Below are 27,247 nucleotides of genomic sequence, written 5' to 3'. Positions count from 1 at the left end.
TTTCAGACTATTCTCTGTAAACCCTGGAGATGGTTGTGAGAGAAAATCCCAGTAGATCAGCAGTTTCTGAAATACTCTGACCAGCCTGTCTGACACCAACAACCATGCCACGTTCAAAGTCACTTAAATAACTTTTCTTCCCCGTTCTGATGCTCGGTTTGAACTTCGGCAGGTCGTCTTGACCATGTCTACATGCCGAAATCCATTGAGTCGCTCCCATGTGATATTGATTGATTAGATATTTGCGTTAACGGGCAGTTGAACAGGTGTACCTAATAAAGTGGGTGGTGAGTGTAGATGGGATTGGACAACAAAAATGAAGGTGCGTCTTCAGTTTTATTATAAAGACAAAACCTTTGAGGTTGATGATGAAATGTATCAAGTCTTTCCTAGGCTGAACATGCAAACCCAACTCCAGCTGGAAATGTTTTTCTGTTTGTTGTCAGGACACACACACACACACACATACTGCTGTTTATTATCAGTTTTTACCTTTGAAGGCATTTGTGGCCGGTAAGTCTGTTTCCTGCATACTGCTCCTTCCCGCACTCTGTCAGCTGCTGCCGATGCTGCGATGGATGCCAATAAACCAACCTTAACCAGTCCGAGCCGTGGCCACTGGGGGGAGGGAGGGTGGCCGAGAGGAAGGGGTAGCGCCTGCCAGTCTCACTGCCATCTTTCTTCATCAACAGTCCATGTGTGGTGATAAAAGGCTGCTGCTTGTCAAACTCTGGAACAGATGACTGTCTCTGTCGTTTGACCGTGCTGCTGAATGTCCAAGATTTGGGGTATGAGGTGATAACTAAAAGGAAGAGGAGCATAAAGGGAGGAGATGCAGGGTTCTTTTGGGAGGGGGTGAGTTGCTGACTGTGGTCAGGGGAAGTTAAAGGAGGGCAGATGTTTGTTTGGGAAGTTGCAGGGTATGTTTAATCTGAACTCTGTCCTACAAGGAGCAGGCCCACAGCCATCTTCTTAACCTCTCTGGCTGCTAGTGAGCATTTCAGCCTCTATCCTACCTCCAAACTATGAAAATATCTATATGTTGGTCTTTCTGTCTCCCCCCAAGTCAAGTTTGGCTCATTTACTCAGCTCTGATCAACATGATGTCTCCTTGGATTCTCATTGCTCTTGTTCTGGCTTGTTCTTGTGTTTTCTTTGCTGCTGTCCTCTCCTCCTGCTCTTATGTCTTTTGTCTCACTGCTGTGGTCCAAAGCTCAGCATGAGGTGGTGAGGCGCTCTCACACTGGCACAACAGCTGGAGAAAGGAGAGAAAAAACACAGACACCATCAGAAACTCAGTAAATAAAATAATAAGATACCAAAAAACAAAAGGGAAACATGGGCTGGGCTCACTGCTGGCCTGCAATGACCAGTTATGAAAAGTGCATCAAACAACACTCATCCACATCCACCCACGCACATGCCCACACTCACAGCTACAGTGTGTTTCTCATTTTGGAGAGATACACTGGCTGGCTGGCTGGCTGGCTGGCTGGCTGGTACGGCCCCTGTTAGTTCCTCTCAGCCACTAGGTTCTTACATGAAAGAGAAAAGTTTTTCTGAAAGCCAAGCACTGCCTGTGACCTTATTTCACAGAGCAGGGGAGAGACACAGCCACATGTCAATGTGGCACTTTGAAGTCTGCCTGATAAACAGGGCTAGAGGAGGCTACGGCTGCAGAGACAACAAAACTTTATTTACATTTGAAAAGTGCCAAGTGCCGCATTTTGTGTCCGGGAAAGGAATAAAAACCCAAAAAGAGGAGGGGGAAGAGGAGGAGAAGGAGGGTGAGGGGATCAGAGGAAGGCCATTTCTGCTAAAACAGTAACAGTAAATCATGCTCTCTCTGTTGTTGCTGTGAACATACAAGTTAAAATGAGGGCCGAGGAGAGAGACAGGTCACAGAAAGAGATGGTGTGTGACGAGAGAAAGGCATGTGTTAAAAAAACTGAATAAAGGAAGGAGTCAACCCACAACAAGAGCCACAAAAAGCAACACAAAAAGGAAAGAAAAACGATGAAAAATATGAGAGAAGAGAAGAAGAGAGGAGGGACAGAAATCAATGGTAAGATACAGAGTCGCAGGTTTAAAAAAGTTCAATAAGAGAAAGGACATGGGGATGAGAGATGGACGGAAGGAGGGGAGGAATTTGTTGGTGAACAAAGCAGACAGACAGTAAACAAACACACGCCCTGTCTGAGGTTTGGAAAGGCTCAGCAGATCTCAGTCAGCTCGTCTTATCTCAGCTCTGTTTGCCTGTTCTTATCAAGCCTTATCATGGCAAGGATACACACAACAGCTTGTGCCCCAACAAATGGAAAAATAAAGAAAGCAAGAGCTATGCTGCCATGACATAGAGGGATAGTCACTATATTATGTGCCCTTCTCATGATTCATCATTTTGTCTGTTCGTGACTTAGCAAAATTAGTGAGTTTTAAAGTCCAGGGAAAGGGAAATGGATTGAAATTATTTCCTAGTGGAAGTTACGTGAGTAACAGTTTCAAATCCTTGAAGATTATCTACTTTGACTTTGTAGAGTTTAGCCAGTCAAAAAAAATACTCGCTAAACAAAGAGAGGAGTGGGTGGTGCCACACTGGACCAATTACAGCAGAAATAAGATTAAATCTGTGTTTGATATGGAGAGGAGTGGCCAACTTTTCATCAAATAAGAAAAAATATACATATATGTCAGTCAGTCAAATGTTTGGAATACAATTTACAGTTTCTTCAATAAAGTCCGGAACATGTGATAGTTTAAGATGGAATTTATTTTATTTTACTTTGTTTCAAGGGGGTTGTGGGTATATATACAGGAAATGGACCCATTTAACCAGCCATAAATTATGTTTGGCTATGTTTTTATTATTTGCATTGTTTTAAGATGATAATGCGCATTTTAGATCATTCAAATAGGTTTAGAGGAATTTTAGTCTGACACAAAAACATATTCTTCAGATTAAACTAAAGTTTAAAGATCATAGGATGGAGGATGGTTGGGTAGTTAGTCTCAAAGCCACATTAAATAAGATCCCAACTTAATAGGATTTACATTTCATTATTTATTGCTTAATGGCATTATAGAAATGTAGATGGGCAGGTGTGGAGAAGTAAGATATTAGTGTTTAGGGGTGGGAGATGTGGAGAACAGTCACAGTATATGTAATTTTATATGGACATATCAAAACATAACATTAGTACATTTTATTAATAGCACATTTACTGGAGATTCAATTGAGAAATAGTTTATGGACACAATAATGAGGCAGGTATGTCAGGTAGATCATATAAAAAAGCAAAGTGGTCACTGTCTAAAGTCTAAGTCTAAAGTTTAATGCAGCCTTTCACTTTTTTTGTAATTTGGCATTTTTACTGAGAACCTCTGGATGCCCATTAAGGACATCAATAACAAATGACTGGCGAAAGAATATGACTGGGGGTCATAAGTTTTTGCCAAAAACAAATTATTTACACGTATCGTTCCAAGTCACTTTCATTCAGCAAGCTGTGGGTTGCTAAAATAATTCACTACTTGTTGCGTCGATCCATGCTTATTGCCAGTTTTATAGCTGTGGCACGGACAGAAAGTATCACCATTCTTAAAAAAATCATAGATGACGGGCAGCAATTCATGAGTCTAGAACCATGTGAAGACAGACCAAGCCATGTTGAACCCCCTCACCCTAGGGGAGTCACTTTCAATCACTACAAAAATCTCAGCATAGATCAACAGGTAAATTGAAAGCTTTGCTTTCAGTTCTGCCTCCTAACCAGACAGTCTCCTGCCCCTGGCTGTGCCCTGAAAACCTGCCCATGAACAGGGACAACCCTGAAGAACACCAACTGCAAATGTGTTTAGGAAATACGACTTCCTGCCCAGAATATGGTCACAAACCTTCTCCTAGTCCACAAAACATACATAAACTGGATGGGCAAACTTTCATGACCCCTCATGCAAAGGTGAACCGTTCATCGACGGTTCCACAACCATGAAGGAATCTGTATTGCTCCTCCTGGATATGAGGATAGACAACCACAATCTTGCTTGTATATTTACTGTCAGTAAGTTACAGAAGTCTCTTTTTTGGCAGTCATGAACAACGTGATATGTACATAAGTTTTGAGAGCTATAGACAGCAGTACATTTGTGTTACTGTCTGTCTGCCTTACAATTAACTCCAGTAATACAAAATAAACTGCACAGTGACCTGGGGAGTTTTTATTTTAACAAAGGAACACAAAAACCTTCGTAGTGAAACATACACTCAATTAGAGTGTTCCTGAACTAAGCAATGAAGCTTTACCAGCTCCTGCTCTGCTGTTATGGAGCTGCATGTGACCTCTGACCTCCATGGAGTGAGTAAAGAAAGCAAGGTATCCGTCACAGCATTAGGATGAAGTGTGGCTCTGTGTGTTGTATCTGTGTGTCACTGTAACATATGGGAGCAGCTAGCAGCTCTAACAGCCAGCTCCAACTCCTCCGCTGGGTCACACTGGGACATGTGCTTATCAGGGAGACTGCAGTCACACGGACAAATATGGATTGGGGAGCAGACTATTTAACCATGGGGCTGGTCGCATCTGTTACACTGAAATTTAAGCATGCTAAGAATGTGATTGCGTAACAGACCAAGGACTGGGGCCAGTGAGGTGATTCAGAGTTGTACTGCAACAGACGTGGAGAGAAAAGTCACTTAAAATAAAGCACTCGTGGGCTGTTTCTATTCGCTCTGATTTTCTAGAGGAAATATGAAATGCCTCACTGCTGCAAAATATGACTATTTGGATGTCTCAAAGATCCTAAATGTCTAAAGGTGATATCTAGTTCTTTTTGCTTGGATTCAAACAATGAGGGCAAGTGTGTGCCTATGTGTTTCCATTCACATAGTGCTGAAAACACATACAAAGTGTTGTATGATACTGCCGCACAGGCAATTTCGATTCTCAAAAAATGTTTTGATCCTTTGCCTTCCAAAAGAGTAAAACTTCAACCAGATTGAGCAGACATCAGGGCAGCTGCAACACCATATGCACTGTTGTTGTGAGCTCAAAAGTGCAAAAAACAGTTAAAGTTGATTTATTAAAATCTCTCTAAATAGTGTTTTATAACTGTCCAATCATTAAAATACAGAGGAAAAAAAGAGAGAAGATTGCTTTACCAACTTTTTTGCCTCTCAAGCAACATACAGGCCATCCTGTTTGGTAGAGGTTGTTAGTGCTGTACGCAGCCTGCAGGCTCAAAAACTTAAACTTAAACCTCATTCATAGAGTTAGTGTCTTAATAAAGCAGCAATTTAATGTATCTCTGCATTTTTTTTGTTCTACATTAAAAATTGATCCAGTTCTGAAACCTAGGATAGCACTATTCAATACATTTATATTCAGTTCATTTGCAGGTGGTGTATAGCTTTTAGACTTTTATAGTAGTCCAGTGTATCACATTACATGAGTCAATAATGTGTTATGTGTGGGGATTAAAGTTAAGTTTGAATGTTTTGGTTTTGATGAAATACGGTAACAAATAATAAGGTTGACTACATAATAATTTGTTTGTGTCCATTAATGCTTAGATAATGAATGTGTTTCTGAGTTACTTGATGATTGTATAGTTTCCATGAGTGAAACATTTGTCAAGAGAAAGAGTCTATATATTTGAACCTTCTGATAATGCAGTGTGTGTGATGGTGGCAGAGATGAGGTTGTTTAAGGAGAGAGTTATTCTGTCAACATGCACAGATGAAGATGATATGAGGCTTCAAATGATTAATAGAAGATCCATTCAGTCTTCTTCATCAGTTTGTACTCCAGTCTGACAAGCTTAGCTTGTGGCCAGACTGCAGTTAAAAAAGGCTTTTTAAGGTTGAGCCCAGCAGCTAATGTCTCACACCTCAGTGAGGGCTCAGCAAGCTGTTGGTCTGACAAGGACAGAAACCAAGGACAATATTACATAAAGTTACTGTATGTAGTTAACAAAATCACTGACTGGCTGACTGAGTGATCAAGTTGGACCATTGTTCGGGTGAATGCCACTTGACTGAATCATGAAGTTACACCAATCATCAGGCAGCCAAATGTTCGAGTGTTTCCTTATTGGCTGTTGCTCTTTCAACACACAGTTTCTATTAGGGAGGTGTTTGGAGCCTGCAGTGTTGCCAATTAGCGCATTTGTCGCTAGATTTAGAAATTGTTTAGTGACAAATGTTGCGACTTTTTGCACAAACCTTAGCTACTTTCCATAAAGACAGTCGCTGATACTTCCCCCATGAATGAGAGATACTCCCTGTGTCTACTGTGTTTAGTGAATGGCAGAGAGAAGAGAAGATCCAGTGAAGAGGATACAGCGATTCCAGTAGATGGCAGCCCCCTTAGCTTGATTTCCAGGAAGCTGGATTTACGTTGCCACTAAAACAGACAGACCCTTGTGGTAGGATCATGCCAGTCACCTGATCGGGTATCATCTTGAACACACAGTATACTTAAAGAGAGCAGTCTCACTGGAAGTTACTGTGGGAAATCCCATAGGACAGTTTACTTAGGTTTGAAGTGCCAAGTTTTTATTTTTATTATTCATGTTGCTGCATTGTTTTGTTTAATGTAATTTAACTCAAAACTTAGCTCCCTCCGAACCTAGAGTGAGAGGAACTCACCCAGGAGTGGGTTACAATGCTTTACTCTCGTCAGCTCTGCTGCTCAGATGAAAATCATTTGCATGCTAATGTTAACAATGTAGCTCATGTTGTTTTTCTTAGGCTTAGTGGTTAACTGGCTATAGGACCAGTGCTTCTCAGCAAGGTCAAGTGTGCCTTACAATTTTAGGACGACAAGTGAATTTTTCTATATACCTAATGTGTCCTCCATCTGCATTTTCACATCCACTTTGGTAACAGGACGGGAATAATTATTTAGCTGCACATGACATCAGATAATTCCTTCCCTCCTTGAAGTTGTGATGTTAATGAGACAGCTACATTAAGAGCAATTTTTCAGTTTCTCCAGTCCACTAATTCTGTCCTGATACAGCCACATAATTCAGCTAGTTTTTTGTAAAGACAAAGTTCAAATCTACCCTAAAGAAAGAAAGACTAGGGCTGTTCTGTTGGCTTAATCTATTTTGTGTCACCAGAGCTATGCATTCTCTCTCTCTCTCTCTCTCTCTCTCTCTCTCTCTCTCTCTCTCTCTTTAGGCTTTGCATTTTTTTTACTGCTGTGCTGGTTAGATAATTTGATTACTAAGTAAATGAGATCAGAAGAAGGTTCTTTTTATTTGTCACTGTTAATGTTAGACCATTAGACTATAAAGGCTCTGCAAAAAATGAGACTGACCATCAACAGTTATGTGCATGCATGTAGCCTCTTCATTTATGTTTTAGCCTCATGTTAGTAATGCATATAAAAATTCCACATGCTGTGCACGCACATTAACAACACGTCATGCCACCTCTGGACATCTCTTTGCCACTCATGGGCCACCCCATGAAAATTTTGAGAACCAGCTCCATCTGATGTGGCAAGTTTTAGCCACAGGTACATTTATTTTCAGGATTCGCCTCTTTTAGAGTTGGAGGGAGTTTAACCATGAATCTGAGCTGTGTGCAGTCACTGAGCCTTAGTTAGCTGCAGGACTGTCTGTTAAAACTCAATGTCTTATTTTTTATCTGCACTCAAAAGATGCAACGTGCGGGTGTGGCGGATGTGGAGTCACAAGTAACTTGCCCAACACTGCATCACTGGCGCATATCATCTTCTAGCTTTCTTAGATAATAAAGGAGAAATGACTGAAAAAAATGCCTATTTTTTCCTTTTGGAAGAATTATCGAATACATAATCCACTGCAGGGAAAAAAAAAAAACATCTGAAAGTGTGAAATGATGCAAAAAAAAAGCAAAACCACACAAAGGAAGGCCGAAGGCATCATTTGTCATATCCTTGTCTTATCTGGCTCTGTGTCACACTGACTGCCAGCCAAGTGTGACAAATCTGACAGGCTTAATCTGGCTATGCATCAACTCTGGTGTCGAGAGGCCGGACGCACAGACAGGATGAGGGACAGTGATGCTGACAGACTGACCGACATACACCGCAGAGAGAATGGCAAAGAGACAGAGAGGTAGTCTCAACAGCCGCAATGATGGACACAGGCTACTTTAAATCTGACAGGTGGCTGCACTCATCTAGATGTTTGAAATTTTCACAGTCAGAGCAAAAAACTAACAAAGAGTAGGAAGCACACATCAAGAGCAATACCAGACAGATCATTAGGCAACTGGGGAAAAAAACGTGATGAAGTAATCCATTAAAAGTCAAAGTAAATCGTGAAGATGTGTTGTGTGGTATAGACAACTGCAGCTATAGGAACTAATATGACAGTCCACACTGACAAGGCTGTAAAGCCAGCTGACAAACTCAGTCCAAACTTCTGTAAAGAGACAGTTGATCAAAGGCCTTTCCTGAGGGCCTCTCCGAGGATTTGTTAAAAAACGTCTGTTGCGCTATTTAGTAACCGCACTGATTGGTCAACTGTCCTGAGCATCAAATCCAGATGAACAATAGGAAAAGACCAGACGACTGAGAAGAGAAGTCAAAACAGAGATTATCTATAGGCATGAATGCTGAGCTCATACACATGATGCTATTTTAATGAGCTAAACAACAGATGTAAAGCAGACTTAAAGGGACCTGGTTACCATCAGGGTTTGTTATACACTGCAACCAGCACAGGCCTGATACTGGCAACACTGCTATCTCAGTGGACTGGTTGCCATAGCAACAAGTGGAAGTACTTTATGTAAAAGTAATCTGTGTTATTAGTTTAAAAGCCAATGTATGACTACAAAATAGAAGAATGGCCTTCTGTGTTGCCGCATTTGCCCTAAAGTGAATTCTGTTGTTGTGAATTTGCACCGGCATGAAATCTTTGCCACTTACCTGAACATGAAGAGGGAAATACAGAGGTGAGTTTAAGAAAACTAGACTCCCCACTATTCTCAGGCACCACACTATTCAAAAAATAAAATACAAATGAGGTATAGCACATGCATTACACAGAGCATTACACGTCTGTGGATGTAAATCAGTGGTCCTCAACCTTTATTTGACCAGCACCCCTGATGTTGTGTTCCTGTGAAGGAAGCGAGGAGCTGCATTACAAAGCTTTCAAAGCTGTAGACCACATTCTTTTGCAAGTAGCTTCAAGTTTCAACTTGTCTCGTGAAACTTTGGTGAACACTCGCCCCCCAACAACATCTCAACGCCTGCCTTCCAGCAATATTTCTTAGGGCGTCCCCTGACATTGTCTGAATGCCCCCCTGCAAGGCTGTACCTCCCCTGATGAAAAACAATTAGGGACTTCGGAAAAATTTACATAGGAAGCAATTCACAGGTTTCCGAAATTCATTCTTGTGCATTGTTAATGACATGATGATAGAACTGAGAAGGTCGAGCTGTGTCACAAGGGCACAATGCAGCCACCAGACAGTGTCATCTACAGTCCACTGTTGATAAAGGCAAGAGTTTGGGTGAATTTTGGATTTGAATATTTGTGACTATACCCAGAACGTTGTTGGAATGAAGCAGTGATTTTTCCAGCACCAGCAAACAGGCCAGTATTTCAAATCATGTTAACTGGTGGCAATTGCCTGAATGTGTCAGCGAATGCTGATTAGGATTACAAAGCATAGATGTCTTTAGAAATGCCTTATTTGTTTTACCACCTAGTTCTTTTTCTTTTTTTTTGCTCACTGTCTACCTCACAACTTTAGGAGAGCGGCGTTGTTTGTGTCGTAACAACATTTCGGTTATGAGTTATTGAACCCGGAAGTGCAAATCTTTCAAAGACAGTAGAATGTCTCAAGTAGAATTTAATAAAATAACTTTTTGTTATTAGGATAAGATATCACATTATAAAGTGGAATGTTTCACATTATTTAATAATCTTAATGACAGTTGTATAGACCTACACAGAGCAGATGGGTTAGTAAACATGAACATAATATGTGAAGTTTACAGCCTTAAGGTCTGGGCTCTGAATTTTAATCAGTTTGAAATTGTTCTTTCACCGTTTATTCCAACAGTTTTTTTATTGGTTATGTAAACATTTCTTGTGCATCTTTTATTCAGATTTACTGATATACTTACAAATGGCACAGAAACAGCTGTACCTTACTTCTAATTCTATACCTAAAGGCAAAACATAGCTAAGTATAAGAAGCTGAAGAGTTGCATAAGAAAACTCTTATCAGGTCATAAACATTTTACCTTTAGAACTTTCACTGGCTTTTATGTGTGTTTGAGAAAAAGTTGAGAGGAGACAGTATACAAAACAAACATGCTGCCTTTACTGAATGTTTAACCCTCTTACAGTCAACCACAAACCATTTAATCCCATTCCATAAGGCTAAATAGAAAATAAAATTTATTTTTGACAAGCCACAGCTTAAACCAGCTAACACTGTGATAAAAGCACCAGGAAATACATTTAAGAAAAATAAACAAAAGGCATAATATAGTGGAACTACTGTCCTTTAAAATAACACTTGACCTTGTTCTATGATGAAGACCAGAATACAAAAATACACACACACACAGATCCAGCCTAGCATGCCTTTCGGAAAAAATATGTAAAGGTAAAAATATGGAGGTATATTTGAATACACAAAGATCACACAAAGGAAAAGAACAGCATGTGCAGAAGCAGCAGCTAGAGGCAGCAGAGACATTACATCCTGCGGTCATGCAGCAAAAAATCATCTTGTTCCCTCTGACTGGGGAAAATATAAAATGAAAAAAAGTAAAAGTAAAATGAGACAGCACAGCACACCCAAACAGAGCAACCTGCCTCCCAAGAGCGAGCTCTGACTGACTGACTGTCTGAGGAGAAAATTCATTCCTCCGACCAGATATACACCCACACAAAGCGAGATGCTGAGACACGTTAGCACATACATTAACATATATGCACACATGTTGCACTCAAACCCATATATATATGAATGTAAAGTTACATATTCAACAGATGCACATGCAACCACAATAAAAGCTTCTACATGCACACTCACTCTCAAATTGTGGACAATAAGGAGCAGTGAACCTAGCAAACAGGCCAAAATGAAACTTAGCCCACTATAATGTCCTTTATATCATCATTTTAAAATCTTTTAATGTTACTTAACCTTAATGTCAAATTATATTAAGATTTTGTCCTAACAACCCACATTTTAATCTTTTTTTTTTTTCAAAATTGTTAATTCTCATAGTTCACTAAACTTTCACAGTCAAATTCAGAGGTCAACAAAAATGATTGTGTATGTTATGTCTTTTGTAAAAAAAAATCATATCTGCTAACACATCTGATTTTTTTACACTCAAAAATATCAATATTGATATTTGTTTCAAACATCCTTTACTGGTCAGGCTCTATCGGAAGGTTCTATTTCATCCTTTCACTACTAGTCCAGACAGTAGAAAAACAGATGCTACACACAGACTCATTGGGAATCATTCTGAATAACTTGGGCGATGGCTGATGATGTCACAGTTCTGCATCAGTGAAACACAAGCCAGCAAAGACAGACGTAAAAGTGAGGACCCCCAAAAAGTGCTTGTGGGGTCACTGCAGGGTCTTTATCTCCATATTTAGAATGTGTGAAGGGGGTGTATTTAAGTGCATATATATGAGTTCCTCATTTTACAGGGGAACCATGGGAGCCCCGTGCTCCTGCAGGTCCCTTGACCTCACTTTGGGAGCCACTGCTTCATGGCACAAACTGCACTGTACCACAATGACATTTCAAACAGAATCTTAACAGAGACCAGGGTAAATAGGTCAGGTCTAATGGTTCATTCCATTCTAGTCTAAAAGGACATTAAAGGTGACACTCGACATGAAACAACTTGTTATGAGTCCTTTATCTCTAAATTCAGTCTCTCAGCAGCCATAAAACTGCAGTGAAGCAAGAAGCTGACTAAGGAAAATGAGTGTAATAATAATGCAGTTAAAGTATTTCAGCACCAAGTCCTTTGGAGCTTCCCAGTCACTGCACACTGCTCTCACTTTGCATTAATCAGCCAAAGGTCACTGTTACTATACATTAAGAAAAGCTTTTTTTCATGGGATTTAATCAGCAGGGTTATTCTCTGTTGCCCTGAGGCCCAGGCTCATTAAATACATATATTACTACTTTTGACCATATGTTGGCATCAGCACCACAAAGGATAAGACATTTAAACATTCTCACACACTTAAGAGAAATTCAGGCACCCTATGAACTTTCTGAATGTCTGCATCATGTTTGAAGCCTTTGTGTCTGTAACTACATTATATTCCAAGTGAAAATTAGATGTAATAACTGAAAATTCCTCCTTTAAACATTTCTACAGTCTTGTACTGAGAGCAGACTGAGATCATGTCTGGCAGCTTGAACAACACACATATCTTTATTTAGGAAAACTGACTCATTAGAGGATCTTGTAAAGTTTTATTGAAGCTTGGTTCACCCTGACTTGTGTCTCATGTCTCTCAGTGTTCTAGTATCCTGTCATCAATTTGGTAAAAACCAAATCATTTGGGATAATATCACATCCTGGTTATTAAAAATCCTGAGGTACCCAAAAAAATCTACCTTTGTGTTGCCTGTGTTATTTGGATAAAAAGAATCTGATCTGCAGAGGTAAAATGTGCAGAGGCTGACACAATGCAAGAACAGGTGTGCTGGGTAGAAAAATTCTGTTCTATTGTAAGGGAATACATCCATATAGGGTAAAGTTGTACGTCAATGATTAGCACTTCCATTAAGTTGAGGGATTTTAAACAGACAAAATAAAAAACACAGTGGTCAAACTGGCTGATATATCCTGATGTTTAACAGGAAAGCTATTTTACACATCAATGTGTTTCCAAGTCTTGGGGAGTACAACTGCACATGTCTATTCTATAAAGCCTTGTGTATCTATGTCAGTTGTGGCAAAGAAGAGTACAAGGATCTGATGATGGCCTTCAGTGAATGGAGCGACAAGAAGTGCCTCCCTCTGAACACCTCCAAGATCAAGGAGACCCATCAAAGCTGGGTCTGTGATTGGCAGGAGTCTGGGCTCACTGTGGACTGTTGTGGAGAGACACACACGCTGTAAGATGCAGCCATCTTGGACAATATCAACCACCCTCTCCACAACATCCTTCCAGGCCAGAGAAGCAGCCACAGCAGCAGCCAACGTCTCATCTCACTGCACTGCAGGACTGAGCGGTTCAGGAGATCCTCTGTTCCCACTGCCATCAGCCAGAAACAGCGGATCATGACACAGACTCAAATCTTAATGGAGTATATTAGTGAGTTGCTGGACAATCAATCAATCAATTACCCATAGGGATTGATAAAGAGTTTTATCTATCTTATCTATTTTTATTTGAAGCTATTTAGTGTGAGTATGACAATATCATATAGGTGTGCAATACTAAATCAGTAGAGTACACAGCATAGTTTGATTTAATTATCAAAACTGGGTGCCAAGCAATGAAACTGAAGTTATGTCATCTGAGTAATCTCCTAACTCCTCCAGACAGACGGCAACAGGTAAACTGGTCTCTATTCTGTATCACTGTAAACTGAACGTCTCTGCAGTTTTAAACTGCTTTTCCAACAAAAGCAATTTTAAGACTGGGCATTGGACTCAACATTCCACAAAACAATGAAGTCAACTCAAGATCCAACTCAAGAGCTGTTCTGAAGCTTTCAGTCAAAATCTTTGACTGAAATGGAGACTGTTAAGCTACATTTGTACCTTCAAAACCAACATGGACAAGATGTCCTTAAAGGGTCCTTGAGAGGTAGGTTCACAATTTTTCAAGTCTGTCTTATATCTTATTTCTTAATAAACCACCTGATCATTGGGTTATGATGGACTTTAAAAAATATCAACCTACCCTTTAAAATGCCTGAAAAAAATGGGAATTTGAACACCTACAATTCCATTACAAGTGAACAAATTCCCTGCGCTGATGAAGATCACATAAATGAACCTTTGGATGAAATTGTTTTGTCAACAGTTTGAAACATTTCTTCTCACTAATGTCTGATATTTTATGAAGTAAATAATACTTAATTATGGTAAATTAATCAAAAAACTAACTAACAGATGAATCAATGATAGAAATTCTTCTTATTTTCATCTCTTGTGGAGCTCATCCTGAATAAAACCTTACTACAACTATCTGGGAAAACAAATATACCTGTGAAGACAGTTCTTTCCCTCGTTTGCACTCACTCTCAGCTGCAGTCTGCCAATTAAAGCAAACTGTTGATAATGAAGACAACGTTATAACTGGGGACTGACCAATTATCGGCCTGGCTGATTATCAGATCCAATATTCAGCATTATGATTATCAAATCAATATTTTTTTAACCAAATGTTATAAAATAAATAAAAATAAAATAGAAGAGATAAAATAATCTCTCCCTGTCACCACTCTGTAGTCTCAAGCAAGCTAATGCCCCCAGCACAGTCAGGTTGGTTACATGTCCGGTGTTATTGTGAAGGCTAGTGTCCACGGACAGATCTGAACAGCATGTAAACAACAGTACAATTATTATACTATGGCTGTTTAAGCAGAACAAGTGTAAGTTTAAATGTACAGTGAGTACTTCACCGCAACATAGAAAGTAGCAGTAACTGAGAAACTGCAGCTGGAAATGAGAAATTACGTTTACTGCAGCACGTCAGCACGCGAACAGCCACTCACGACTGTTACTTCAAAGAAATTTTACTCAAATGAAAGTAAAATTATTTGTGCAAATGTGTAATATGTAATATACATGTGTGATATATAATAAAACTATTAAACTAAAGAGCATCTTTATGCTATCAGGCATGTATGTAGCCATATAAATTCCAGTCAAAATTGGCCTTAGGACTAATATAATTATCAACCACTTAAAATCATCAGAAATAAAACACCTCTGACCACTTGCAGCATCACACTCGGGAAAATCAAAAGAATTTTGAAAGTGCAACAATCATCAAGTCAGAATCCAAAGAGTGGAGTTTTTCTTGAGGGAGATAAAATTGCGGCCTAATACAATGTAATCAGTCAGAACAGATAAGGTCATTGTGCCAAAATTGTCAAGCAAAATACAAATATTGACAAATTTCCTCTGCAAGTTATCATCTAATCCTCAGAGGAATTTGTCATTCAGGCTTCATTTATTTGAAAGAAGTTATTTTGGACAAGCATTTGAGATTCTTTCATTGTTGATGGAGGATGACAATACAGACTAATGAGTAATGAGGGTGATTGTTATTGAACATTTCAGTCCTGATTGACCACAGTTTACTGTTGACATCATGGAGAAACAATGACACAGCTGACAGTTAGACAACCTGTTTGTCTACAGTGACAAGCACACAATTACATAAATCCAGATTACTTGTCGTGTGTGTGTGTGTGTGTGTGTGTGTGTGTGTGTGTGTGTGTGTATCCCTTGGCTTTATTCAGCACAGTAATCTAATTCAATCACACTGGCTAATTATACAAACCCGTGTCCGCTTACACAAATCATGCTGCATTATTATCTATTACATCTAGTTTGACTCAAACTACTTTGTAAAGAAAGATAATCAGATTGACAATGTACCTGTGATGCAAAGACAGGGATTTTTTTATTCATATGTTATCATTGTTTCTCTATATATATGAACCTCCTTTGACTCACACACCAAGAGTTCCTTATTTTTCCACCCTGGCCACTGTGAAAGCATACCCAGGCAATGCATTCATCAGGCAGCCACCAACACCACATACTTGACCTTTGAGTAGTGCATGTACAAAAGCCAAGGGCATGTGTTGCTCAGTGCTCACAGGATGATGTCATCATGGGTAAACCTCCTGAATCTCAGCCTGAGGAAGGTCCATCATGTCCATCATGACGTAATTAAGCAGTTATTCTTTACCAAACCAAATCTAACATTCCAGCACTCTCCCATGAGTAGTGAGGTATTTTATTTTCTTGGTTAATGTTACGACCTGTGAACAAGATGGAACTTTTTGCAATAAACTGGTGTGTGACCTTTTTTGTGTTATATGTTGTTATAATTTTGCATCACAGGTACATTGTCAATCTGATGTAGTTTGAGCTATTTTCTCTAAGGAGCTTCAGTGAAGTGGCAGTGTGTGTTAAATTCACAAATACACACACACACAATCACAGTAGCCTGATCATACATCTCATCTTATATGCATGAATGGGGCTTGTACATGACCATAACAAGGGTTCAGATGTGGTATTACTGATAATGTATGCCTACAATTCCCACAGTGATTACATGCGCGCTATGGCATCACTAGGCGTAGCTACAGATGTATATCCACTTAGGGGGTCTTTTTTTGGGCCATTTCAGCTTTGTGAGATAACATCCAACAGTGAGTGTGGGAAGAATGTGAGAGGGAGGAGTAAGTTTGTTTGAACATGTGATGAATATGAGGAGTGTAGGACACAAAATTACAATGTCAAGCAAAAGGGAACACGTTTTGCAAAAAATGGTAGTATAGAAAATACAATAATAATATGAAAATACTTTTGTAATTATATTCAATACCTTATATAGAATATATAGACTTTTATCTTTATTAAATTGGACTATGAACCTGTTGTACTGGCAGTTATGAGGTGAAGAGGACTGGGATACTGCCTAAGAACTAGCTCAGAACTAGCTGTATCCCCATCACAATTTGAACCATTCCCCTACTGATGGAAAGACCTCTCATAAACACTGCTAAAATCCTGATTTTACAGCAGCGTCATCTGACGAAACCACCAAACATGTAAAGACAAAGACTGTGTTGTGATTTCAACTATATTTACAAACTATATTTAGTGATCACTCAGTGATAAAGGTAGAAGCAACAGAATATCTTACTTATTTTGCCCCTCATATAGCGCACAGCCTTCATCTGGGTAACAAACTGCAGCTCCACCTCTTCACCACTCCTAACAGAGTAACAGAGGGCATTGCTGGCCTCTTCTAAGTAGCCAAGGTTTGTTGCTAGGTACTTCCTTTAAATTCATTTTGAAAAAGCAGTGACTGATGGGGAAACTCCAACTCCTGGCATTTGGTTGACCAATGGTAGTAGCACGATCACTCAACTCTATCACTCAGTCACTCAGTCACTCAGTCAGTATCTCATTCCCAGACATTCTTGATTGTAGGGCTGCCCCGGCTGTTGTGGTCTGGCTAATAAGTCACCAAAAATCCCTGATAACTGAAATATCGAATCACAGTACTTGTAGAGTCCAAGTATTTGTAATAGTATGGAATCAGGAGCATATCGTCCCAGCCCTAACATTTACCCTCACACCTTATCCTTCGTGACATTCACGACTTCATTTATTTAACACTTTGCTGATTCCACCTTATTATCAGTGATGGAAAATAACAGCAACAAATGTTACTCAACTCACTCTTCATGTTACTGGTGTCAGATCTCAACTTTCTCTTCGTCATCACTCTGTTATCATGCTCATCAGGCACTTTGATATCTTATATATATGTTGACATACTACAGTATCCCAGCTTCAGAAAAATCCAATCATATATTACTGTCCTCATATTGTCTTGGACAAGTTTTTTATTTGTTTATTTATTTGTTTTTTGTATAATGAGTTACTTCCAGTGTACACTTGTGATGGAAAGACTGAAGTAGCATCACAGATCTGAGAATCTAAACACTGGAATCACTGTAGTTTTTTTCTCATACTCTAGAGGTATCTAGTTCTTTCCAGTGCTTGTTCTTTTCAGTCCAAACTGAATTGCATTTTGCACTGCAGTTTCATGTTGCGATGTATTTAATGTGGATATTTCACACTTGTTATTTGCAAATGAAAGAACTTGGTTCCAATACACAGTAACTTCTTCATTTCTGCTGATGTAAACTAAGAGGGGAACAAGTAGCTGTAAAGGAACTAGGGGCTGGACAAAAGTAGGAAATTCCACATCAGTCTGAGCCACCAGGAGGAAGCTGTCATGTAGGAGTGTGGTTGGTTGATAAATGGAAAAAAATGTCTTCTGGATGTCAGGCTGCTGTAGTGGAGAGGAGAACAATACGAGAACACGGGGAAATGCCTCAGTGCCTGCTGTTACCAGACACACACACACACTCAAAGGCAGAACCGCAGCCTCTTCCCATATTGCATATACACATAAGCACAGACAAGTATATCCACACAATACAACATATTCACACTGAGGCACACACATGGTTTGAGGCAGTAAGCTACTTATACAAACAAGCCAATCCAGCTCAGACAGGGTGAACTGCAGAGGTATAAAAGATGGCACTGTGGAGACAGGATAGGATAAACACTAACAACAGAATAGAGAGGCTGCTGAAAATCTCATTAACTGTAAATTGAAAAACAGACTAAAAATGTCTTCCAGAGCAATAGCCGAGGTGCCTGCTTCGCTTTTTCATCTTCCCTACAACTTCCACGAGTCGATACACCCCCGTTTTAACTCTCTTGCCTACTTTCCTTCACTCTCTCTCTCTCGCTCTCTTGCTCTCTGTCAGAAAAAAAACATATAATCTCTGTGTGTGTAATAGTGTGTTGTAGTTTTATCCTTCTTGAGTTTCATACCTTTGGAATGACGATGTTTGTTATGCGTGCAGGTCATTTCGGCTGGTTTCCACTCTTGTGGCACAAAAATCTGGGCCATGTGCATGTAAAGATTCAGTGGGTTCCCCATAATACATCTTAGTTATCTAGTGTATAATACTATAACTATGAGATTTTTTTGGAAAACGTATATAACACTATTTCCCCCCTTGTTGTTCAGGTCTTCATTATGCCCTCAGCATCAAGGGAAAAATCCTTCTATTATTCTACATTAGCATCTTAGAATTGTACAAAACAACTTTGGGATCCCAATGTACCAAAATGTCCCCCATTTGAGTCCAGCCAGGGGCTTTTGTTGTTATTCCCATCTCTTTCTCCCCTAATTTCCTGTCATATCTCTAGATAGCCTCTCTAGTAAGGACATAACCCACCCCAAAAATACAACAGAGGACTGTATGTTTGCAGAAATGTTTTTGCGTGAACTGCTACAGAAGATAACTTCAGTATTGAGTTTATGAGCTCATCTGGTCTCACATCTTCACTAACATGGGAACATGCTAACAGAGAGAGGCAGCAGGCCTTTTCTGACCACATACAGTTTTTTCAGAGCACAGGCTTTACTAAGAACATTAAAGTGTCATAGTAAGTCATGAGATGAGTGTGAAAACGACCCAGGATGAACAGTTCAAGGATCCTGAAACTGAAGTAGCTAAATGGAATTCATTCAACATAAGGCCTCTTCTCCTTAATTCAGCAGTGAGCTAACAATTATAACATTCATTTTAAGGCTAGGTTCCATCTACAAACCACTACTGAACTATCTAAAACTGTGATAACACGTTTTGAGGTTTCTTTTTAGTTGATGGAACAATCTGGCAGCACGGCTGACTTGCCCCACTGTATCCAGCTGTCTTATCTCTTCAGTTGCTTTCTTATTCACTCCTTGATGGCCTGACATCACTGTTTTTCTTAAAAGACATCATTATCTGCAAATTTTCTTGGAGCCTCCAGTGTTCGCATAAGTGAAATTATCACATTTTGAATCAAATGTTCACTCCTACTAGGCATAGTGTTTTATTAGGAAGTCCAAGACATCAGCTGTCAATCACTAGTTCAAAGTGCAGCCAACTGATAATCCCCATAAGGCTAGAAGTACATTCAACCAAACACCATATTAGGAACACCATTCTAAAACTGGGCAGAGGCTCCTTTTACTCCTCAGTTCTCTGTGGGATGGATCACACAAGATGCTGTGAGACTCTGCTCCATGTTGACATGACTGGATCGCATCATTTCTGCAGATCTGTCAGCTGCACCTTCATGCTGTGAACCTCCTATTCTAGCACATCCCCAGGCTGAACTCATCGTCATGTTCATGAAACCAGTTTCAGTCGACTTCTGCTTTGTGACGTGGTGAATTATCCTGCTGGGAGCAGCCATTAGATGGTAAATTATGGCTGTAAAGGGATGCATGTAGTCGAGTATCCCTTTACACACCTGTCCTTAATAGACAAGAGTACTCAGGCTGTGGCATTCAAACCATCATTGATTGGTATTAAGGGGCCAAGGGTTTGCCAAGAAAACATTCCCCACATCATTACACCACCAGCAGCAGCTTGGTCTGTAGACAATAGGCTTTATTGCCAAACTCTGACCCTACAATCTGCTGCCTCAGCAGAAATCCAGATTCATCAGACCAGGCTACATTTTTCCAGTATTCAACCGTCCAGTTTTGGTGAGTCTGTATTCACTGCAGCCTCAGGTTTCTGGTCTTGGCTGACAGGAGTGGACCCAGACGTGGTCTCTGCTGTTGTAGTCCATCCACCTCAAGGCTCAATGTGTCGCACATTCTGAGATGTTTGTCTGCTCACTACAGTTGTAAAGAGTGGTTATCTGAGTTACCTGATCATTCTCCTCTGACCTCTCTCATCAACATGAGTCAGAACTGCTACTGGGTTTTTTTTTTGTTTTTCTCACCAGTCTGAGTAAAAACTTGTGAGACTGATGCGAGTAAAAATCCCAGAGGATCATCAGTTTCAGAAAGACTGAAACCAGCCTGTCTGGCACCGACAGTTATGCCACAGTCAACTTCACTGAAATCACATTTGTCTGCATGAGATCATGCCTTGCACTGCTGCCACATGATTGGCTGATGAGATAATTGCACTAATAAGCAGGAGCGCAGGTCTTCCTAATAAAGTGCTCAGTAAGTGTGTGTGTGTGTGAGGGTGTGTGTGTAAGTGTGTGTGTGTGTGTGTGTGTGTGTGTGTGTGTGTGTGTGTGTGTGTGTGTGTGTGTGTGTCTATCAGAAGCAGAGATGTCAATCACCACCCCCCCACACACACATCTATCTTCTCTCTCCTGCCTTCTGTCTGTCCATCGCTCCCCCTCACACACAAACACACACATTATAATCTCTCTGTGGGGATACTCCATCCTTTCTCCCCTGTTCCACCTTTTCATTCTGAGCCTCATCCATCACACACTGACCATGACTTTTATTTCTTTTTATGCTTCTTCTGTCTAGTTTTCTCTCTCTCTGTCTCTCTGGTTGACTTTAGTATTCATAGCTGCTCTTACTCATTTGACTTTTCCTCTCTCACTCCATTAATTTCCATTTGGGCACCCTCTCTGTCTCTCTCTCCCTGTGTCTCTCTCCCTTGCTGAGGTGGTCTAGATGGTAGATGAGTCATTGCAGCGTTTGCCACACAGCAGATGATTTATCTGCCCACAAGGAAGCAGGGACAGGAATGATGGAGGTGTGTGTGTAAGTCAGACTGAGGGGTTCCAGAGGAACATTATAAACACAGATCAGACTTTATTTTGTCTGCCTTTTCTCCACTTTTACTGAGGACGTGTCGTCATCGACACAACCAGCTTTCAGCAAAGTGTCACACATCAAATATTACTACTTATTACTGATTTGTTTTAACATTGTCAGAACTGAAAAGTAGCAGAAAAATATCTGGAGAAGGGGGGCCAAGAAGGAAGAAAGGACAAAAGAAAAAAATTTGAACAAGACAGAAGACAGAAAGGAAATGAGAAAGGAGGAGAGAAAAGGAAAGGAAAGATAAGGTATGGAAATAAAAGGAAAAAAGGCAATGTAAGCAAAGGAAAGGAAATAAGATGAGGAAACACAAAGGAGATAAAAGGAGAATGGAGAGGAGGTGAGGGAAAGCAAAGGATGAGGAATGAAAGGAGAGTAAAGGAGAGAAAAGGGAAGGCAGGAAAGGAAAGAAAAAGAAAAGTTGCAGGAAAGGAGAGAGTAAAAGGAAAGGAAATAAAATGGAAGGGAAGGAGAGAAGAGATGAAAGACAAAGAATAGAAAGGATATGAGAAGGAAGGACATGAGTGTAAAGGAGAGGGGAGAAAAGGAAATGAAAGAAAAGTAAACGAGAGGGAAAGAGAAGAAAGTCAGGAAAGAAAATGCAAAGGCAAAGGAGAGGAAAGGAGAGTGAGGAAAAAGGAAAAAAAGGAAAGGAAAGGAGAAAATAGAAGAGAAAAGGGTGGGAGAGTGCAGGGGGTTGATGTAGGGAAGGAAGGAGAGTTTGATGAAGGGACGCAGGGGAGGAGAGGGGAGGATGCTGAGAGAAGCAGCCAGGAGGGATTTTATTGCAATCATTACACTTGATGGACTCACTGAAGCTGCACTTCATGCACACTGTCTGGCTCCTGTTTGTGTGTGTGTGTGTGTGTGTGTGTGTGTGTGTGTGTGTGTGTGTGTGAGTGTGAGTGTAAATATGAAGACTTCCACCACACACAGATATATATATATATATATATATATATACACACACACAGGCATACACACACCATCTGGTTGAGCATTTGTCTGTGTTTTCTTTAGCGTGTTAACATTTATGAGGGAGGGGAGGAGATGCAGGGAGAGGCGAGGGGGGTTGAGGGATGCAGGGAAGTGGGGAAGGTAGTCTTAGTGTCTCTGTCATTTTCTGTCTGGCCGCCTGTTACAACACGGTTCCCTTTTTATGTATTTATGTCTGCTATTCCCTCGCTACTTTCTCCCTTCATTTTCCTCCCAGACAAAGTAATAGGAATACATCCTGTGCTGCTGTCACAGCTGTCTGTCAGTCATTCTGTCTGCGCCACCACCTTTGCTAACAGTGTCTAAATGAATCTGCCTTCATGTGCTCATCATCTCATCTATAGGCCCAGGGTGTGTGACACACAACAGCAGTGAATCAGCCAGACAACATGTCAGTATGTCCTCAGTGACACATACTGAGGACATACTGTCTACTGAGCAGAGACAAATATAAGACATTGTTCTGAAAAAGACAATTTATCAACTGGTAAATCAACAGAATATTAACTGAAAACTATTTAAATAATCAATCAATCGTGTTATTTCTCGTGTAAAAGTGCTGATTATGCGGTGCTTCTTAAATGTGAGGATTTGCTGCTTTGCTCGGTTTTGTATTATTGTAAATTTAATGTCTTTGGGTTTTGGACAAAACATCAACATAGGGTTTGAAACATTAATGACATTATACAGGTTTCAGAATAACAAATGATTGATTCATTTTTTTAAATGATCAGCAGATTAATCGATAATAAAAAATAAAAAAAAGATTGTTGACAGCATGATACCTGGAGATACATGGTCCAAGCTATTGTTCAAGCTGGAGCTGCAATGATTAGTTATGAACCAATGATAAAAAAAAATCTTTTTCAAGCAAAAATAGCAAATGTTCATTGGTTCCAGCTTCTCAAAAGTCATGATGTGTTCATACACAAATATGTGAGCGTAATAGCCAGCAGTTCTCATTTTTTATTTTTTTTATTTTTTTTTTTTAGAAATTTAGTTCACTAAATGAGAAATTGATTACTTGAGGAAGTTATCAGCATCTTAATTGAAAATGAAAATAATCATTAGATGCAACACCAGTGGTGTTGGATTGTTATTGCTTTTGTTTCACTTTTTAATTATTATTCTTCCATATAGACGTTCTTATGTGAAACTATATTATTGGATAAAATACTACACAAATCAGTGGGATCACTTCAGGCATGTATCTGTGTGTTGGCTTATATTAAGAATTCCTCCTGGTTTACATGTATTTCATGTCAGTTTTTGGTCCAGTAAATCAGAGCCATGACAGGTCTTTTCAGTTCATTGTCATGCTGCCCTCTGGTGGACTACCTTCCAGGATCACTGCACACAGCTGAACTGTCCTTCTTGCTTGAATTTTAAGCTCAACTCAATTTTAGATTTGTTTTTCTTAACAAAATACATGTGACAGTCCATCTAAGAAGTGCCAGTTGCTTTACATTGAGCAACAGATTTATGTCATTTGCTTTTCTACTGACACTTTAGGTTATTGGATGAAACAACAGATACTGAAAGTGTCACTTTCAACTTGTATCTACATGTTTAGGCTCATATGTTTACTCAAAATTCCTCTTGGTGTCATGATCTTCATGCCTGGAATCTTTTTAATTGTTCTCCTGTTTTATTTTGAAATATCTCACATGTTGTGCTCATAGTTCATTTTACTTCCTGTCTCAGTGGGTTTCCCAACTTTTGCTGCACCTGTTTCTCGTTACCTGCTCCCATTTTGTGTATTAGTCTCTTTTTTCCCATCATTCTCTGTTTCAGTTCCCCTGGTGTTTCAGCATGTTCCCATTCCCATTCTTGTTTTTTGATTTTGTTTCTTTTCGTGTTCATGAGATTCTTCCTGTTTTTCCACCTGAGTTTGGATCACCTGTGTTTACTTAACCATAACACTTGGTTTACAAGTACATGAGCAGAATTACGAAATCTAAAATCCATGTGATGATCAAGAATGTATTAAAATATATGCCAGTTTTGGTTAAAAGCTAATGATGTTTCATATTGTGAATATAGTCAAATCAGAAATGTGACAACTCTTTCCACTGGATTTGCAGCCATGACCCCCTCATGACTCACAGCAGAATAAACAAAGATTAATGTCTGAAGCTGCAGCAGGAGATTTGGATGAGCGGAGCATTCGTGGCTTCGCTGTTTTCTTTTTTCACAGTTGGGGTTTAGCTCTCAAACAGCACTAGCAGCTAAAAGACCCCAGCACAGAGTGCAGCAAGCTCCAGTTGTGAATGCTGGTCCGAGGTAAATACATCAGAGAACTGTGTTGACACTGAACTGAAAGAGAGCAGCGAGTGCGTCTGTTGTGTTCATGCTAATAAGTTTAACACTATATACAAAGTATATTATGCTTCAACACTACTACCCCTCCTGCTTCCTGTCATAATGTTAATATTGGAACTCGTCATTCATGGAGACTGATAAGAGAAAGGTAGAGAGTAAATTATGCACATGGAAAAAAGACAGACTACTTTTATACTGCATTAAACCGCAGATGGTATTCTTAGAGAAAACATGAAGAGATGAACACACCTGTCCTTAATAGACAATTCATTATGTAACATGACCTCATTATCTCCGAATGAACCGAAATGAGTCACCTGATATTAGACATTTTCTTGAAATTTGTGGGACTAAGTCTTGGCTGTATTATTCAGTCAGGAAATGTTTTAAGTTATGGAAGCCATAAATGTTTGTCACACTGTTGTGAATTACACAGTTTTATGATTTGATGTGCATTATTCAGAAGAACAATGTGGATCTATCTATTCTGATTCTTTGATATTTAAATCTAAGTCTATTTATTTTCAGTAGGATTAGAGACAACTTTGATACTTCAGTAATCTTGCTGTGTATAGTGGAACTATGTTGAGGTTTAAGGACACTGTAACAAGAAGAACAAAAGAAAGGAAAAAAAGAAGTTGCTGGCAGCATCACTGGTCTGTGTGGAATCCCATTTGCTGGCAGAGGTAGAGAACCTCTCGCTGCTTCTTACGTACTGAGCTGAACACGGTTTTTGAACTTCTCTGCTTTCATCTTTCCACCTAAAGATTTTTCCTTTGTGTCCCTCTCATACTGTATTTCTTCAAATTGTAACTTTGTTTCCTTTTGTGTTCTTTCTTTGAGGGAAGTTGTGATTTTGTTAGCGATGGTAGTGAAAGTCTCTGAATGAACTTGTGCCTTCGTTTAGATCCCAACGATGTGAGTTCAGCATTTGTCTTCTCTTTCTCCTTCATGTTTTTTTTTTTTTAATTATTAGCAGCATCAAGTTTGTTTAGTATTTGATACCATCTGTGAATAAAAACCATGCCAACTAGACTGAAGGAAGGGGCTTTGTTCAAGCACAGCCCGTGAGGGATTTGCTTTACTCTTTGGTATTCAGAGCAGGAGGAATCATATGTCTCTGTTTCTGAAATCTTCCAAGTCTCTGCTGAGGGAGTGAATGCATGGCTCTGGCAACTCTATGACTACTTGAAATGATGAGGTGTGGTTTGTACCTTTTTCATCAGTGTGAGATAAAGTCTCATGGCCTCTTGGTCCCATTAATAGACACAAATATACTCATGACTTCAGTGAGTTGGCGAACTGCACGGAGAAGGAGGTCGTCCCGGGAGATCTCTGGGGTAAAACAGGTAAAAGGAGTCTCTTGTGTTTCAGCCCCTCAACTAATGGAGGTCAGTTCTCTCAGAGTAGGACAGGATACAAATAGTTCGATGGGCCACTTCAGAACATCTAAACCCAAATGCAATACTGTAGGACACGGTTCACTTCAGCAGTTTAATGATCATGTGCAAATGACTAACATTTTGTCTTCTTCAGAGCCAAACAACAACGGCTGAGATTTGAAAAAAATGTCAATAATCTCCTCCAGGTAGAGAACAGTCTTTCATTGGTTAACAGAGATGGGAGGTACTTAGTCCGTGGGCCAATGGTATGTTAAGCAGTTGTTGAGTCCCCAGGGACCTTTTGCTCAACAGATTCCTGGGAATGATAAGGGGCAATAATTTGACAGGTTCACAAACGTGAATCCGGGTCGAACGGTAACTTAACACAGTGCAAAATTTCTGGGTAGGCTGGTGAAGTGGAGGTTGAAAGTCTCCCCTGCTCTTACTTGTCGGTGTTAGAAGCCAGACTAATTTACTAAAGGGACATAATGTGGCCAGACTCCCCAAAAAAAGGTAAATCAGTGCCTCAAACAAGATTTGTGTGATTGCACATGTATGTTGACATAATATGTAAATCATCAAGATTTCTTTATATGCAATCTATCATTTAGTTATACAACTTGACCAGACAAACAGTCATCATTACAGCCATTGTTTAAAATTTCATTTTCTACACAGTACAGTAATTAATATAAACCAATCAATGGTTATAATTTGGGTGAAGGCTACATGTTACTGACTATGTGCTTCCCACAATTTATCATCTTCTAATGGCTGCTTCCAGCATAATGCAACATGACACAAAGTAACAGTCCGCTCAAACTGATTTCATAGACATGAAAATAAGTTCAGTGAATTTCAGTGGCCTCCCCAGTCATTAGATCTGAATCCAGTGGAACACCTTTGGGATGTGGTGGAGCAGGAGATTCACAGCATCAATGTGCAGCTGAAAAATCTGCAGAGATGATTAATCATGTCAACATGGAGCAGAGTCTCAAAGCAACATCTCCATGCCACAAAGAACGGGGGCTGTGACCGCAAATGGAGGCCCTACCCAGTATTAGTATGATGTTCGTAATTAAGTGCTCTTTGAGTGTATATGCTAAGTAGACCAAGCCCTG

The 27,247-nt window shown here is 39.8% G+C and overlaps 1 protein-coding gene across 3 annotated transcripts in view; it reads right to left on the bottom strand.

Moving 5' to 3' along the window:
- Window positions 1-27,247, bottom strand: part of LOC139612752 (low-density lipoprotein receptor class A domain-containing protein 4-like) — a 229,446-nt gene that overhangs the window by 144,045 nt on the left and 58,154 nt on the right. For all 3 annotated transcript variants that reach the window (XM_071468690.1, XM_071468689.1, XM_071468688.1), the window contains one exon: window positions 493-1,255. In XM_071468690.1, coding sequence (XP_071324791.1) covers window positions 493-532 — 40 coding nt within the window. In that variant the 5' untranslated portion in view covers window positions 533-1,255. The remainder of the gene's footprint in view (window positions 1-492; window positions 1,256-27,247) is intronic.

This window comes from Trachinotus anak, unplaced genomic scaffold (genome assembly GCF_046630095.1).
Source record: "Trachinotus anak isolate AG129_WGS33_773 ecotype Australia unplaced genomic scaffold, CSIRO_AGI_Tana_v1 ptg000032l, whole genome shotgun sequence".
Lineage (NCBI taxonomy): Eukaryota > Metazoa > Chordata > Actinopteri > Carangiformes > Carangidae > Trachinotus > Trachinotus anak.
The sequence above is the reverse complement of the archived record's forward strand: the minus strand, read 5'-3'. Positions and strand labels throughout refer to the sequence as shown.